General features: G+C 41.5%; 1 protein-coding gene across 4 annotated transcripts in view; it reads right to left on the bottom strand.

Moving 5' to 3' along the window:
- Positions 1 to 17,897, bottom strand: part of GSAP (gamma-secretase activating protein) — a 91,661-nt gene that overhangs the window by 66,410 nt on the left and 7,354 nt on the right. For 3 of the 4 annotated variants that reach the window (XM_058190011.1, XM_058190008.1, XM_058190007.1), the window contains exons 2-12: positions 17,202 to 17,278; positions 16,155 to 16,211; positions 13,148 to 13,217; positions 10,167 to 10,220; positions 9,982 to 10,070; positions 9,534 to 9,603; positions 8,084 to 8,130; positions 6,858 to 6,962; positions 4,018 to 4,080; positions 2,995 to 3,038; positions 2,408 to 2,493 (exon numbers count right to left, since the gene is read on the bottom strand). In XM_058190011.1, coding sequence (XP_058045994.1) covers positions 2,408 to 2,493; positions 2,995 to 3,038; positions 4,018 to 4,080; positions 6,858 to 6,962; positions 8,084 to 8,130; positions 9,534 to 9,603; positions 9,982 to 10,070; positions 10,167 to 10,220; positions 13,148 to 13,217; positions 16,155 to 16,211; positions 17,202 to 17,278 — 762 coding nt within the window. Of the gene's footprint in view, positions 1 to 2,407; positions 2,494 to 2,994; positions 3,039 to 4,017; positions 4,081 to 6,857; positions 6,963 to 8,083; positions 8,131 to 9,533; positions 9,604 to 9,981; positions 10,071 to 10,166; positions 10,221 to 13,147; positions 13,218 to 16,154; positions 16,212 to 17,201; positions 17,345 to 17,897 lie in introns of all 4 variants that reach the window. The other variant, XM_058190009.1, reaches the window with a different exon arrangement.

A 17,897-nucleotide genomic window follows, 5' to 3' on the forward strand; every position in this document is an offset into this window, starting at 1 on the left:
TTTTTCCTTTGAAGACGTTTCCCTTCTCATTCAAGAAGCTTCTTCAGCTCTGACAATATAGTGGGGAATGGAAGGATTTCTATTTCCTCCATTTCTATTCCTTTATTCATATACATTCCTATATTCCTTCCTTTTAGAGGATGCAAACAACCAGCTGTCTGCAAGGAATATAAATCCTTCCGTTCCCCACCATCCTCTCAGAGATGAAGAAGCTTCTTGGATGAGAAGCAAAACATCTTCAAAAGAAAAACAAATAAACAAGTCTGTCCAAATTGCCTCCTGGGACAACCATGACCTGGATGACTGAGAATCTCTACAGACTTTTTAGCTATACAATTTGGGATGGACACCCTTTGAATCAGTGGTGAAATCTAATTTTTTTTACTACGGGTTCAGTGGGCATGGCTTGGTAGGCGTGGTATGGATCGGTGGGCATGGCAGGGGAAGGATACCGCAAAGTCTCCATCCCCACCCCACTCCGGGGGAAGGATACTGCAAAATCTTCACTCCCTCCCCACTTCTGGGGGAAGGATATTGCAAAATCCCCATTCCCTCCCCAATTCTGGGGGAAGGATATTGCAAAATCCCCATTCCCTCCCCAATTCTGGGGGAAGGATATTGCAAAATCCCCATTCCCTCCTCACTTCCGGGGGAAGGATATTGCAAAATCCCCATTCCCTCCCCACTTCTGGGGGAAGGATATTACAAAATCCCCATTCCCTCCCCACTCCTGGGGGAAGGATATTGCAAAATCCCCATTCCCTCCCCACTCCTGGGGGAAGGATATTGCAAAATCCCCATTCCCTCCCCACTTCTGGGGGAAGGATATTGCAAAATCCCCATTCCCTCCCCACTCCTGGGGGAAGGATATTTCAAAATCCCCATTCCCTCCCTACTCCTGGGGGAAGGATACTGCAAAATCTCCATTCCCTCCCCACTTCTGGGGGAAGGATATTGCAAAATCCCCACTCCTGGGGGAAGGATATTGCAAAATCCCCATTCCCTCCCCACTTCTGGGGGAAGGATACCGCAAAATCCCCATTCCCTCCCCACTTCTGGGGGAAGGATATTGCAAAATCCCCATTCCCTCCCCACTCCTAGGGGAAGGATACCGCAAAATCCCCATTCCCTCCCCACTCCTGGGGCCAGCCAGAGGTGGTATTTGCCGATATTCTCCGAACTGCTCAAAATTTCCATTACCGGTTCTCCAGAACCTGCTGGATTTCACCCCTGCTTTGAATGGTGTGGGAGTAGGAATGGATTTCCAGGGTGTGGGGGGAGGAAATTGCAGACTACAGGAACCAGGAGCATTAACTCAGGTGACCCTGAGGACACAGACAAACCTCCAAGGGGCCTCAACGACCCTCTAAAAGGATGCAAATGACAGCCACCTGTAAGGAATATAACTACCTTCCATTCCCCCACTATCCTGTCAGAGCCGAAGAAGCTTCTTGAATGAGAAGCGAAACATCTTCGAAAGAAAGAAATAAGGAAGTCCAGTGGCCTCCTGAAAAAAACCCTTTGGAAAAACTTGGGTCCAGTTGTCATGATTTAACCTTTTGAGATACTTTTGGCTTGGAGGGTTTTGCTTCCAAAGCTGTGAAGTCTGGAGAGGTACAAGTTGTCTAGGACAGTGGCCCCCCAATCTTTTGGGTGCCAGGGACCTGTTCTGTGGAGAGATGGTTTTTTTCCACAGACAGGAGGGGTGTGTGGTTTTGTGTGCTGCCTGCATCCCGCGGATGGGGTTTGGCTTGTTTGTATGGCTCAGTTGCTGGCTTGTCGTGGCCCCGGTACCAGTCCATGGGTTAGGACAGTGGTGTCAAACTTGATTCCATTGAGGGCCGCATCAGGGTTGTGTTTGACCTCAGGTGGCTTGGATGGGCGTGGCCACCATGTCACTCATGGGGAGGAGTTGCCTGTGGTGGCCCGAGGGCTCTGCCAGTGAAAACGGGCTTCCAAGCTCCGTTTTAGGCTGCGACAGCCTCCTGCAACCCTCTGCCAATGAAAATGGAGCTTGGGGAGGGCCACACGCAGCCCTCACGAGCTCCGTTTTTCAGCTGGGGTGGCCTCCTGCTGCCCTCTGCCAGAGGAAACGGAGCTCGGGAAAGCCGTGCACTTCCCTCACAAGCTCCGTTTTCATTGGCAGAAGCACCGCGGGCTGGTCCTTTTCTGTTTCCAGGGCAGCCGCGCGGGCCAGATCTAAGCACCCCGCAGGCCACATCCGGCCCTCGGGCCTTGAGTTCGACACCCTTGATCTAGGACATACTATTAAATAGAGGAATTGCCTCTGGAAGACAAGTTCAGTCTGCAATATAATAAGAACCAAAAGAGAGAATCTGCAAATATATAACTCAAACGCTCCAATGCTTGTATTCTGAAAACTAGCTTGTTTCTCTTATATACAGACCTGTGTCACTGGTAAAAACGTGTACATCAAAAGGCTTGGGTATCGTTTCTTGGTCTTGATAATAGCTATAATTCAAGTTCACAGATCTAGGAAGAGAAAACAGGAGATACTACATCTTTATCCCCAAGAGCTTACATTACGGAAGTCCATCATCGACGTGAAAGGAACCAACAGGATTCTCCAATAAAGGACACGTGTCATTGTAAAGATTATTTATTCGATTCAGTTCAGCTAATTGATTTTGGAAGGATAAGCGTGTCATTCCCAACGACGCAGTGCGTTTGCAGAGATGAGAGTAATTAGCAACATGCAAAGTATTTACTGACGTGGATTAGCTAGGCAGGATTAGAATGATACAGTTATTAGCGATTGAAATGCTTACGCAGAATTTTTTAAAAATGTCTATATGCTTTTTCAATTTTTAAAAAATCATATTTACTTTACTCCATTCATAGAAGCATACACACACACACAAACACTGTATACATGTCTGTCTCTCTCTGTGTGTATATATATATATATACACACACACACACACATAAATACACAAAAACACACACACACACACATATATTTCTGAAACTCACCTTAATCTTATCTCAGCCATGGAAATCTCTAAAGGTGCTTCAAGCTGTTTAAAAACCAAAAGGCAGATTTAGGTAATCCAAGCAGGGAGGATTAGAAAGCAACAGTATTTCAAACATAACTGGGAAAAATAATTCTTTCTTTCTTTCTTTCCTTTCTTTCTTTCTTTCCTTTCTTTCTTTCTTTTTCTTTCTTCCTTCCTTCCTTCTTTCCTTTCTCTCTGTCTGTCTGTCTATCTACCTACCAACCTACCAGTATCTATCTGTCTGTTTTTCTGTCTGTCTGTCTGTCTATCTATCTGTCTGTCTATCTATCATCTATCGGTATCTATCGGTATCTATCTATCTACTGGTATCTATCTATCTATCTATCTATCTATCTATCTATCTATCTATCTATCTATCTATCTATCTATCTATCTATCTATCTTCTTATCTATCTATCTATCTACCTTATCTATCTCTTATCTATCTATTTATCTATCTTATCTATCTCTTATCTATCTATCTATCTATCTATCTATCTATCTATCTATCTATCTATCTATCTATCTATACATCTATCTATCTAATCTCTCTCTATCTCTCTATCTCTCTCTCTCTATCTCTCTCTCTCTTATCTATCTATCTATCTATCTATCTATCTATCTATCTATCTATCTATCTATCATCGATAGATAGATAGATAATCTATCGATATCTATCTATCTATCTATCTATCTATCTATCTATCTATCTATCTATCTATCTATCTATCTACCTACCTACCTACCTACCTACCTACCTACCTACCTACCTACCTATCTATCTATCATCTTGCTTTAAAATAATGTCTGAATGCAATCAAATGTGGCTTATTTAAAATCTGTTTAACTCTGCGTATATGGGACTCATGTTTCAGTTTCAAAAATGGATATTGTCCTTTGCATTCATCAGGCCCACATTTTAGATCAAACCCTCCCCCTTCCCCAAGAAAACCCGCTCCACATACAATTTAGCAGCATTTTCACTATCTGCAAAACTTACTATTAGTTTAAAGTCTTTATTGGGATAAAATTGGATGCAATTCAATATGTCCCTTTCTTCTTCCTACAATGAGAAGAAACGTTAACAAGAGACTGAAATTCGACCATCTGTAGAGGTAAACATTATCCTGGTGCTAGAAAATCTATTTATTTTTTAATTACAGACTAAAGTTTCTCAACAGATTTTTATTTTTTTAAAAAAATAATATTTATTGAATTTCCAAAAGTTAAAATACACAATAAAAAAAAACACAATACACAAAAACTATACATATATATATAAAACACACAAAGACAAACGCATCAAAATTACATTACTTATAACAGCTTTTCCTACATCGGTATCTCTTATCCTGTTTAACTTCTATATACAGATTCTAATTCTAAGTATCTCTATAGACCAACATTCTTATCTACATTATCTTAACCTCTATTCAGAATTCAGTCTCATAGCAAAAATCTCCCTTAAGTTTTATGCTTACCCTCCAGCCAGGAATATCATCTATTCCATTTTCGATAGTACTCAGTATCTTCCCTCTCCTTCATGTCCGTCAATAATCTGTCCATTTCTGCACATATATATTTTTTATTATAATTTGATCCGGTGGGATATCCGGATGTTTCCAATTCTGTGCTATCACAATTCTATATGCTGTCAATATGTGTAATATGATATATTGTATAGTCCCTCAACAGATTTTTAATGAGAAATGCAGAATTGAGCATTCCCTGAACAGACAATGCGAGTAGTCCAAGCGAGTAGTCCTCTCGCTTTGACTACTGCAATGCTCTCTACATGGGACTCCCCTTGAAGAGCACCCGAAGACTCCAGTTAGTCCAGAATGCAGCTGCGCGGGTGATAGAGGGGGGCCGTTCGTGGCTCCCATGTAACATCACTCCTGCGCAAGCTGCACTGGCTGCCTGCGGTCTATTGGGTGCACTTCAAGGTATTGGTTACCACCTTTAAAGCGCTCCATGGCTTAGGACCGGGCTATTTACAGGACCACCTTCTGCCTCCGTTTGCCTCCCACCGACCCGTGCGCTCTCACAGAGAAGGACTCCTCAGGGTGCCGTCGGCCAAGCAATGCCGGCTGGCGACCCCCAGGGGAAGGGCCTTCTCTGTGGGGGCTCCCACCCTCTGGAACAAACTTCCCCCGGGACTTCGTCAACTTCCTGACCTTCGGACCTTTCGCCGCGAGCTGAAGATGTACTTATTTCTTCGAGCAGGACTGGCATAGAATTTTAGAATATTAATATTTTATTATTGGGGTTGTAAATTTTAACTGGGTTTTATTGTTTTATATGTATTTTAAATTGGGCCATATTTGATAGGTTTTTTAATTACTGTTTTATTATATTTATTGTGGTTTTATTTGGCTGTGAATTGCCCTGAGTCCTTCGGGAGAAGGGCGGTATAAAAATTTAATTAATTAATTAATTAAATAATTAAATAATTAAATAATTAAATAAATAAATAAATAAATAAATAAATATTATGATTTTCATTAAGAGGAAAGTCAACAAATATAGACTGAAGTGTAGCTGCGAGTTTTTATTATGGCATGTCCAAGTGAATACAGGTAATCTTCCATTTACAACAGTTAGTTTAGTGATTGTTTGAAGTTACAAAGACACTGAAAAACAACTGGGTTACTAACTGATCGACTGCAGTGATTCACTTAACAAGTGTGGCAAGAAAGGTTGTAAAATGACGCAAAATCTCACTTAACAAGTGTGTCCCTTAACAACAGAAATTTTGGGCTCAATTATGGTCGTAGGCCAAGAACTACATGTCTGAACTACTGACCAAATTTCATTCTCAAAAAAAGTTTCTTGGTTTTCAGTTACAACTGCTTTAACTACGAACTTTAATGGTATCTGGGGGAAAAATGTCATTATTTTAATGCATGGATCCACTTTCTATCAAGAACCAGATTCTGACATGAAACGTAATTTTTATTAATAGGAAAATCTTTGTTGTATGTATTACATCGCTTCCCATTCTCTTTTGGCTCACTAAATAGACCAGACCAGAAATGAATTTCACAGGAAGACCGGTGAATCAAGATGATTTTTAACCAAACCGCTTCCAAATGTTATCTTGTCTCCTAGGACTTAAAAAAATGTTTCCGCTTCATGTGCATGTTTCTATCAAGGCCACCTCCCTTTCTCTCTAATATCATCATAAGTAAAATTATTTATCCCACCTTCATTATTGTTATAAATAACTTAAGATGACAAATATACCTAATACTCCTTCCTCCTGTTCTTTTCCCACAACAACAACCCTGGGAGGTGAACTGGGCTGAGAGGAAGGAACTGGCCCAGAGGTGGGTTTCATAAATGCTTACCACTGGTTCGCTGTGTACGCACATGCTCACGCATGCGCCCGGCCTCAAAAACGTGGCTAAATAGGACAGCATAGTGCTGGGACGGGTGGACCCACGATCGCTGCTACTGGTTTGACGAACCGGCTGAATATCATCACTGGACTGGCCCCCAAATCACCCAATCAGCTTTCATGCCTAAAGTAGACTAGAACTCACAGTCTCCTGGTTTCTAGCCAGGTGCTTTCACCACAGGACCAAACTGGCTAACATTTTCTTATGTTTTAGTTCTGGAACCAATTGTATAATTTACCTCAGAATTTCAATAGGTTTAGAAAACCTTTCCTTGTAACAAGAGAGAAAAGATGGAGCAAGATTATCTCTCAATCTCCTTTAGATAAATAGCTCCGTATCATTTTAAGAGGTGTGTCAAATGGCTACAATTAAATAACCCGCTGTATGAGGAATAAGCAAACTATGTGATCAAGAGAACAAATTTTTTCTTGTTTTTCACCTTTGTGACAATGTAGAATAGTCTTTGTTCCAGCATATCCCACTGGGACCACATGAGATCATCGGCAATTCTCTCTTTTGAAAGCCGGCTCGAATTTTCAATCGTCTAAAAGGGAAGGAAATAAGCACAATTACAGGAGAGAAATAGTACAGTGTCAAGTGGAAAACTGAATAAGTAGGGTTGGGGGGGACCTTGGAGGTCTTCTAGTCCAACCCGCTGCTCAAGAAGGAAACTATTCCCAAGGTCATGTGATCCCACTTTTGCGACCTTTTCATAAGCAATGGGGAAGCCATATTGGCTCAACAACCAGTTACTAACTTATCGACTGCAGTGATTCACTTAACAACGGAGGCAAGAAAGGTCGTAAAATGGGGCAAAACTTAGCCAATGTCTCACTTAACAACATAAAGTTTGGGCTCGATTGTGGTCGTAAGGATTACTTGTAGATTAATTGGGTAAGCGCAGCTCTTTAGCCTACCATGACAGGGATCACAGTATGATATGCATAAAAGCCCCAGTGTGCCTACCGTCCCTGTCTCTTTAATTGTATTCATTTTATGTATTCAATTTATACTTATATATATTATCTAATATGTACTCGACAAATAAATAAAATAAAAATAAATAAATCTGTGGCAATCACTCAACCGGCAACTTGTATTCTGATGGGAATAACTTTTATCTTAAAAAGGTAAAGGTAAAGGTTCCCCTCGCACATACGTGCTAGTTGTTCCCGACTCTAGGGGGCGGTGCTCATCTCCATTTCAAAACCAAAGAGCCAGCGCTGTCCGAAGACGTCTCTGTGATCATGTGGCCGGCATGACTCAACGCCAAAGGCACACAGAACGCTATTACCTTCCCACCAAAGGTGGTCCCTATTTTTTTACTTGCATTTTTTACGTGTTTTCAAACTGCTAGGTTGGCAGAAGCTGGGACAAGTAACGGGAGCTCACACCATTACGCAGCGCTAGGGATTCGAACCGCTGAACTGCCGACCTTTCTGATCGACAAACTCAGCGTCTTAGCCACTCAGCCACCGCATCCCAACCAAGTTTTATCTTACCTTGTCATAATTCATCAAAAACCAGATCAGATTTCTGCCCAGATAATTATTTTTTAGATGATGGGAAAAAAACTACATTTAGAACAAAACCGCTACTGTATTTTTTCACTCTGTCCAATCTCATTTCAACCACAACAAAAAAAGGAAGATAATTAAAACATACCACACTGTCTCCTTCTCTGACAGTTCTGATGTCCAATTTTTCAGCATCTTAAGAAACAAATACAAATTAGGTGACAGATATCAAGGTACAGGGTAACAGGTATATCAAACTTTATTTTAAAAATATGAACATTTGGTCCATATTGTATATTTGTTTCGTTTCTACTATCGGGGTTTGAAGAGTGTTGCAGGAGAAGTCGAAAGAGCAAGCAACATTTTTTTTGGGTCTTTTAATGACCCCATAATCCCTTGCATTGGGGTGGAGTCGGGTCCACTGAATGGAGCTCAGTGTTTACTGGCCGGATGCCCCTCCTGTTGCCAATGCAGAGTTTGCAGCAAACAGGTTCACATTGTGCAAAGGGCAAAGAACACGTAGAGACAAAAATTTTGGATTAGATCAACTCAAATTTCAGATGCCGTCCTTGCACTAATCATTATTTGCATGACAGCATATGACCAAGTGGGGTGCTGATGTTAGAATAGAATTTGGGGGGAGTCTGTAGGGAAGCCAGATTAATTTAAAAATGAATTTAACAATTCATTTATGTTTGTTGTGTGTGTGTTAAAAAATAAAAAACTTCTTTACCGGGAAATGAAATTGAGTTTGACATCCCTGCTCTATATTGTATGCATATTTATTTTTGTGGGCCGTCAGCAGCCTACGGACCTGGCAACTGAGTCGGGCAACGATAAGGCTGAGGTGAGGCCAGGGCCATTGTGAAGTGAAGTGCGGACTCCAGAGTCTCCAGAGGCTGATAGTAGTGAGACAGAGGAACAGGAGGAGCCTGTTCCTAATGCACGCATGAGAAGAGGTGCCAGAAGGCAAGAGCAGCTAAAGCAAAGAGGACAACTCGGGAGTAGGGCCAAGAGATGATTGGCCCCTCCCATAAGGCTTAAAACAGACCAGCACCGGCATTTCAGCTTTGCCGGAAAACAACGTTGTAGCTGCGTCTTCTGCTCCATCTTCTGCTTCGTATATGTCTTTGTTTTTGTGGCTTCTGGACATTTGCCAGGAAGGGCTTTTAGCAGTTTGCCCAATTGGACTAAGATTTGTGAGATAACTGAGGAATTTGCGTTGGGAGGCATTTGTTTTACTTTGAGTTGCACGACACTGGGAATGAAGTAATTCCCAGCTGTTTGAATAAAGTTTGTTTTTTCCACGGACTAAGTTTATTACTACCTACTTGGGTCTGGGTCACAACATTTATTTGGGTTGATTCACCAGAATACAATTGTTTGAAGAATTCATCCTATGTTACTCCTGCCCATAAACCCTGTTATTTTGAATAAACGTGGAGAAAACAAGGGGAAACAACATACACGCAGCTTTTCCAATATGTAACTCTGATATGTATGTTATGTGCGTTTGTATTCCTATTGCCTTTTAACACGTTAAACCTAAAACCTTTCAAGGAACTTGTCAGTCAAAATGCAGAACTAAAAGCACTTACATTTATCTTCTGAAATGAGTAAGAGGCAGCTATCTGACAATGACTTTTTATCGGTAATCGGATATAGGAACTGAAAAAGAGAATTGTTCACAGATTTTTGAAAAAAGTAGTATGGTTTTCCACTGACATCACATATTTGTCTAATGGAGTCTCATAATTGGATCCTATCAACATTACTTGTTATTGGAGGGACTGTCTCCACCCAATTATAACTGCCCATCCCATCAGGTCTGGAAGTAGAAGTATGTCTTGAGTCCTATCCAGGGGTGGGCTTCCATAATACTTGTTTGCTCCTCCTCTTACTCCCCTCCCTCCTCCTACACCTTATTATAAACTTATTAGGCTTAGTAATAAACAAATTTTTATAATGCATTTAGTGCTTTCTAGCATTGTGCTACCATACAAATAATTTTAAGTCTGGCGGAAAAACGTTAGTAAAATCACTTACTTGTACTCTGATACAGCTATCCACAGCCTTTAAAACTTTCACATTATTAATCGGGTGAATTTCAATTAGTAAGGTCAGACATTTAGGAACTGGGATTTAAAAAAACAAAAACAAAGAAGAGAATATTAATCCATAATTCAGTAGTTTATGAAGTCCATTTAAGAGCATTTAGATAATTCCGGTACCTGTTTGAAAAAGGAACTTTTTCTCTTCCTGTGATGTCTGAAGAAAACTGATGGCTAGTTAAAAGAAAAAAAAAGATATTGAAAATGTAAAGCATTGAATCATCATCAAAGCTGACACCAGCCAGAATGTAGAACAACTCAAAGAACAATGAGAAGAAAGGACTCATTGGAGAAGAGCCTAATGCTGGGAAAGATGGAGGGCAAAAGAAGAAAGGGACGACAGAGAACGAGGTGGCTGGATGGAGTCACTGAAGCAGTCAGCGTGAACTTAAATGGACTCCAGGGGATGGTAGAAGACAGGAAGGCCCGGAGGATCATCGTCCATGTGGTCATGATTGGTCGGACATGACTTCGCAACTAACAACGACGAAGATCAGAAGATGTGGAGGGACCTGATCCACAGAATTGCCAAGAATTGGAACACGGCTGAATGGATAATAATCATTGTAATCAAGTATTGAAAATTCGACCAGAAGTTTTATTGACGAAAGTGCAACAAAAGTAACCGTTCTGCAGAAAATGGAACCATGGAGGTCATGTAGTCCAACTCTGCTAAGAGCCAGGATCCAAAACAGCGTATCTGAGAGAAGACCGTCCAACCTCTGAGGGATGAGTTAAGGAGAACACAACGCTACCTATGGAGGCCTGTCCCAAGTTCTTCCTGAAGTTCAACCTGAACAAACAATTAAGGAAACTAGATGTGTGTGGCCTAATAAAGAGAAGGATTAAGAGTGACATGACAGCTGTCATCCCAGAGAAGACAAGATTGACTTGTTCTCCAAAGCAGCAGAGGGCAGGACAAGAAGTAACAGATGGAAAATTATCAAAGAGAGATCCAAGAGAGGAGAAATTTCCTGACAGCGACAACAGTTAATCAACGTAACAGCTTGCTTCTCACAGTTGTGGGTGCTCCATCACTGCAGGCTTTCAAAAATAGACCAGTCAACCATTTGTCCAGGATGTCCCAAAGGTGTTTTTTTTCAAGAGACAACTGGACTTTCTGCTTTTTTCTTTGATGACGTTTCGCTTCTCATCCAAGAAGCCTCCTCAGCTCTGACTGGATGGTGGGGAATGGAAGGATTTATATTCCTTGCAAACAACTGGTCATTTGCATCCTTTTTAGAGAGTCGTTGAGGACACTTGAAGGTTTGCCTGTATCCTCAGGTTCACCTGAATGGTACCAATGGGTGCGGAGCCTTCTTGGAACAGTTGCAAGGACTGTATTGTAGACTGGAGATAGATGATATCGTTTATCTCCAGTCTACAATATAATCCTTTCAACCGGTCCAAGAAGGCTCCACAGCCATTTGTACCACTCAAGGGACTCTGAGGACACAGATAAACCTCCAGGTGGCCTCAACGGCTCTCTAATAGGATGCAAACGACCAGCTGTCTACAAGGAGCTATCTGCATTCTCCACCATTCTCCAAGCTTCTTGAATGAGAAGCGAAACGTCTTCAAAGAAAAACCAGAAAGTCCAGTTGCTTCTTGAAAAAGCACCTTTGGGACAACCATGACCTGGATGACTAAGAATTTCCATAGACAATTTGACCAGGATGGTATAAGACCCCATGCCTTGAGCAGGAGGATGGCTTAGAAGACCTTTGTGGTCCCTTCCAGCCCTATGATTCTATGTTCTATGTATGTGAAAGAACGCATCTTCTCCTTTTCATGTACACTCCTCCTACAAATGTGTGATCCATGCCTAGATAAAATTTGTTTAGAGGATTTCTATTCTGATCAGTGTGTCAAGGTCAGGCAGTAGCTAAGATGCTCAAAGTCAAGTTGAAGCCCACCCTGAGCCATGAAAACCTACTAGATAAACTGCACTTGAATCAAGGATGAGATTCAAAAATTTTAGCAACTGGTTCTCTGCCCTGTTGCTGGGTGGGCGTGGCCATGGTGGGTGTGGCCTACTTGGCCTCCTGAACCACGGTGATGTGTGGGTGTGTTTTCGCCCACCCCAAGCTCTGGAGGCTTTTGCCGAGCCTCCGGGAAGGCGAAAACAGCCTCCCCCGGGCTCCAGAGGCCCTCCAGAGGCCAGAAATGGGCCATTTCCAGACTTCCAGAACTTCCAAGAGACCCGTTTTTTGCCCACCCAGAATCTCTATGAGGATACTGCACTTACCTGGCATCCAAAACAGGCCACCTGGAGACTCCTGGAAGGGGCAGGGTGGATGGGGCCAGCCAGTCCTTGGAACAACCGGTTCGGTGAACCAGATGTAAAATCAGCATCCGATTTACCCGAACCGGTCTGAACCGACTGAACCATCTATTACAATGTCCTTCCTGTCGAAGACTACTTCAGCTTCAATTGCAACAATACACGAGCACACAATAGATTTAAGCTTAATGTTAACCACTCCAATCTTGATTGCAGGAAATATGACTTCAGTAACAGAATCGTTAATGCTTGGAATACACTACCTGACTCTGTGGTCTCTTCCCAAAATCCCCAAAGCTTCAACCAAAAACTGTCTACTATTGACGTCACCTCATTCCTAAGAGGTCTCTGTAAGGGGCGTGCATGAGAGCACAAGCGTGCCTACCGTTCCTGTCCTATTGTTTCCTTTCATTATATCCAATTAATATAGTTATTACATACTTATGCTTATATATATATGCTTATATATTGTATAGTTATTTCATGCTTATGCCTATATATACTGTTGGGACATAAATAAATAAATAAAAAATCCCATTCCTGTCTTTAGGCTAACTGTCCCACAGCATGGATAAAATTGAGGTTTTTTTTAATGAGATTTGGAAGGATAGAATACAAATCTAACTAATGAAAATGCACATAAGTGAAATTTAACGGTGGAGTAGAAAGCTATCATTCCACAGCAGTTTCCAAACGCCTGAAAAGTTTAGTTATCTGAATTAGAAACGAGAGCAAAAAGCGAGGAATTTTCATGAAATTCGTCAAGACTGAAGGCATGCATATCAACAAACAACATCCCTCGAACAGGACGACTTACCTAACAAGGTCTTGTCATGATTGATGGAGCAGCTGATCACACGCAGGTCTTTTTCGAAAGTATACAGGTGCTATTGAAAAAGAAATGGTGGTAAGCTGTACTACAAACCGGAGTTCCAAAATCAAGCTAAGCCACAAAATGCATCCCACTTGAGTTTATGCACAATTCAGGCACTGAGTTTTGCGAACCCTAACTGACAGCTTAGCATTTTAGGCGAACCAATCAAACAAGGACGGTTCAGCAAACCATCTGAATTATCAATCATTTTCCTGGCTACAACCTCACCTGGTCGTAAGTTCCATTTGCTTTGCACTGAACTGAACCTGACTGCTGTGCCTCGTCCTCCTCAGCCGGGCCCCTCCCGTCTCCTCCCAGGCCTGCTATCAGACTCCGAGTCTGATAATGAAGATGAACGGCCTGTCATGCCTCCAGCCCCCGGCCCTGGCCCCATGCCCGGACAGGATGTCAGGAATGAACAAACAAACCTCACTCATACGGCCTCAGCCATCAGAGGAAGTCAGCCACGGATTGGAATTACTCGGGCCTACTCCTTCTGACCCCTCCCTTTTTCAAACAGCAGAAGACAATTCAAAGTGGGAGGATCCTCGCTTCCGGAGATCTGAGAGGCGACGCCAGCAGAAGGAAGGGAGGGGCAGGCCTGGATAAATGCTGAGTCATGGAGCCACACCCCACAGCCTATATAAAGGACCTGCTTGTGGCATTCCAACTTTGAGTCAAGCAAAGTCTCATCTAGTTTGCTGAAGTCACAACTTGGACTCCTGCCTGCCCTGAGAAACCTGGAAGGAATTTGGCAAAGCTGCAGAGGCTTCGTTGCCACGCTTGATACGGACTTCCTAGACCCGGTCGTTGGAGGGGGAGGGGGACACGACACTGACACAGATTTGGACTGAGAGAAAATAGCCGGCACAAGAACACCTAGCTGGCTTACATGTCCAAAGCAGGATTAAAACCTGAGTGCTGGAGATGCGGCTACGAACAAGGAACTTTCTACCACATGTGGTGGACCTGCCCCAAGGCTAGAAAATATTGGCAAAAAATAAGAAAATGGTTGGAAGAGATCACTGAACAGACGATAGAATTGAAGCCGGAACTCTTTCTTTTGGACATTTTTGATGGGAAGATGGATAAAAAATTGCAATATATAAAGTTACATATATTGACGGCAAGTAGAATCGTCCTGGCGCAGAATTGGAAACCGGTCGATATCCCTCCAGATCAGGGGTCTCCAACCTTGTCAACTTTAAGACTTGTGGACTTCAACTCCCAGAATCCCTCAGCCAGCAAATCTTAAAGCTGACAAGGTTAGAGACCCCTGCTCCAGATCAAATGACAACAGGGAGAATTTATGAATGTGCAGAAATGGATAAGCAGTCCATGGAAACAAGGAGAAAGAAGAAATGAGTACTACCAAATTTGGAACAAATGGTATACCTGGCTTGAGAGTAAGCGTAAAACTTTAAGGTATAAATTGTAAAAAGTAGAATATATAATGTAAAATGTATATGAAATATATAATATCGATGAGAATATGATTGTAGGTGAGTAGATATTATTATAAATTGAACAATGATCTAACATAGGATAGTGGTTTATGGAAATAGAATTTATGCAAATATGATCGATGCGAAGGATATTGTCACCGATATGGAAAAGCTGTAATGAGTGTAAATTTGTGTTTTGTGTTTTAAATGTTGAAAAATTTAATAAAATTATATAAAAAAAAAAACCTGGGTCCCCCACTCCCCTTTCCTAAACCAGCACCCTGATCATTACACATAGTTCTCGACTTACAACCATCTATTTAGCAATCGTTCAAAGTTACAACAGCATTAAAAAAAAAAGTGACTTATGCCCATTTTTCACTCTTACAACCGCTACAGCATCCCCATGATCATGTGATCAGATGCTTGGCCACTGGTTCATACTTATGACCGTTGCTGCGTCTCAAGGTCACGTGATTCCCCTTTTGCGACCTTCCCAACTTACTTGACCCAGCTTACTAACTTACCAACTGCAGTGACTCACTTAACAACGGAGGCATGAAAGGTCGTAAGTTGGGTCAAATGTCTCACTTAGCAACATAACTATTGTGCGTTGCGGCCAGATTCACTTAACAACCGTGTCACTAACTGCAGTGATAATCCCTTAACAACGGTGGCAAGAAAAGCTGCAAAATGAGGCAAACCTCATTTACAACGGTCTCACTTAGCAACAGAAATTTAGGGCTCAACTGTGGTCATAAGTCGAGGACTACCTGTAATGGGGTTCTCTCCTAAATTTTATACTATTGGCTGAATGTTATTATATTGAAATTTTGCTTCTAAGAAGAGATATATATTTTTTATAGTTTTGGTATATACACTTATATAACTGCTTGTTGATTTCACTGCAAAAGGCCAAATTTTCTTGGAAACAATCCTGCCTGTAACATTAAAGCCACCATGTATGAAAATATTTACAGACCCCTCGCATCCTGGACATAAACTGCTTCAATTCCTACCCTCAAAACGACATTATAGAGCACTGCACACCAGAACAACTAGACACAAGAACAGTTTTTTCCCCGAAGGCCATCACTCTGCTAAACAAATAATTCCCTCAACACTGTCAGACTATTTACTGAATCTGCACTACTCCTTCCACTTATGACTGTATGACTGTAATTTTGTTGCTTGTATCCTTATGATTTATATTGTTTCCTAATATGATTTGATTGCTTATTTGTACCCTGTGACTATCATTAAGTGTTGTCCCTTATGATTCTTGATGAGTGTATCTTGTCTTTTTATGTACACTGGGAGCATATGCACCAAAGACAAATTCCTTGTGTGTCCAATCACCCTTGGCCAATAAAGAATTCTATTCTATTCTATTCTATTCTATTCTATTCTATTCTATTCTATTCTATTCTATTCTATTCTATTCTATTCTATTCTCCAACTTCATTTAATCTTTACAGAAGACAAATACAGCAAATAAGGCATACCTGATTTTTTTTATTATCATCGTCATACAAACCAACATTGGTGTACTCCTGAGGTCCCTGTAAAGAGAGTAACTGAGCGTTAAGTATTCATATTTTAATACATTTTAAATATTTACTCTCCATTGGGAAAACACTTTTTCTGTCAAACCTTTACAAGTTTTATTCTGGTTTTATCTACAGTTCTGGGATATGCCTAAATTTAAAAGTTGGTCTCTATCATTACGAAGGACCTGAAAATGTGAGACTACTTAATTCCTATATGTCAAGCTACTCTTGGTACATAAAAAAAAGACAGAGGAAAAATAATGAAAAGGGTTTTTTTTCTTAATGAAAAAGTAAGATTACAAAAAAAGAAAAGAAAGAAAGTTTAGAATTCTATTTATGCCATGGCATCTTTCAATCCTATGCTTGAGAAAACCTGACTTGGTTTTAATGCAATACCTTGTTTTGGTTATTTGGACAGGGAGGGATAGTCAGGTATGCGATAAGATGATATAAAATAAAATAAACATACAAAGTAAACTTCCCATCTCCTAAAGAAAAGTAGTGTGAAGGTATGGAGATCCATTCCTGATTAGTCTTTTCATTTTGGTATCATTTATTTCATCCCATCTCGTCATCTAGCAAAAAGTATGTTGAGAAATGAAAAGCTCGCTAAGGTTGAAGGGACGCAGTGGCTCAGTGGCTAAGACGCTGAGCTTGTTGATCGAAAGGTAGGCAGTTCAGCAGTTCAAATCCCTAGCGCCGTGTAATGGGGTGAGCACCCGTTACCTGTCCCAGCTTCTGCCAACCTAGCAGTTCGAAAGCATGCAAAAAATGCAAGTAGAAAAATAGGGACCACCATTCGTGGGAAGGTCACAGCGTTCCGTGCGCCTTTGGTGTTGAGTCATGCCGGCCACGTGACCACGGAGGCGTCTTTAGACAGTGCTGGCTCTTCGGCTTTGAAATGGAGATGAGCACCACCCCCTAGAGTCGGGAACGACTAGCACGTATGTGCGAGGGGAACCTTTACCTTTATTTCTCAAGTAAGAAACAAATTGGTCTTACCTTCCAAGTATAAAGAACATTTCCATTTCTTTCCACATTTATTATATGCGGCGTTTCCGAATGATTTCCCCAAGCATCTAAAAAAGGCAAGCGTGAATGCATTTCTAAACTCAGTCAGTCCAACTGTAAAGGAAAGCCAATTTCTGAAAAGAATATGTAAACGTGATATTAAGAGATCAGCAGGCTGAGTTTGGAAGGTGGGTTTAAATGTGTCATCAGTTGGGAATCGTTGCATAGCCACAAGAATCCCAAGTTCAGCTCCTCCATGAATTCTTATCCAGTGCCAATTTAGCTTTGACTGTCAGTTGACCAGATTCTTCTCCATAGGTAGTCCTCGACTTACGACCACAATTGAACCCAAAACTTATGTTGTACAGTGAAACACTTTGTTAAATGAATTTTTTCCCCATTTCACAATCTTTCTTGCCACGGTTGTTAAGTAAATCACTGGTTAAGTTACTAGCACGGTTGCTAAGTGAATCTGGCTTCCCTGTTGATTTTGCTCGTCGAGACGGTCACAAAAGTGGATCACATGACCCCGGGAACACTGCAACCATCATAAATATGAACCAGGTGCCAAGCATCATGTGACCAAGGGAATGCTGCGACGGTCGTAAGCAGTGATGAAATCCAATTTTTTTTTACTACTGGTTCTGTGGGTGTGGCTTGGTGGGCGTGGCTGGGGAAGGATACTGC

This window comes from Ahaetulla prasina, chromosome 7 (assembly GCF_028640845.1).
Source record: "Ahaetulla prasina isolate Xishuangbanna chromosome 7, ASM2864084v1, whole genome shotgun sequence".
Lineage (NCBI taxonomy): Eukaryota > Metazoa > Chordata > Lepidosauria > Squamata > Colubridae > Ahaetulla > Ahaetulla prasina.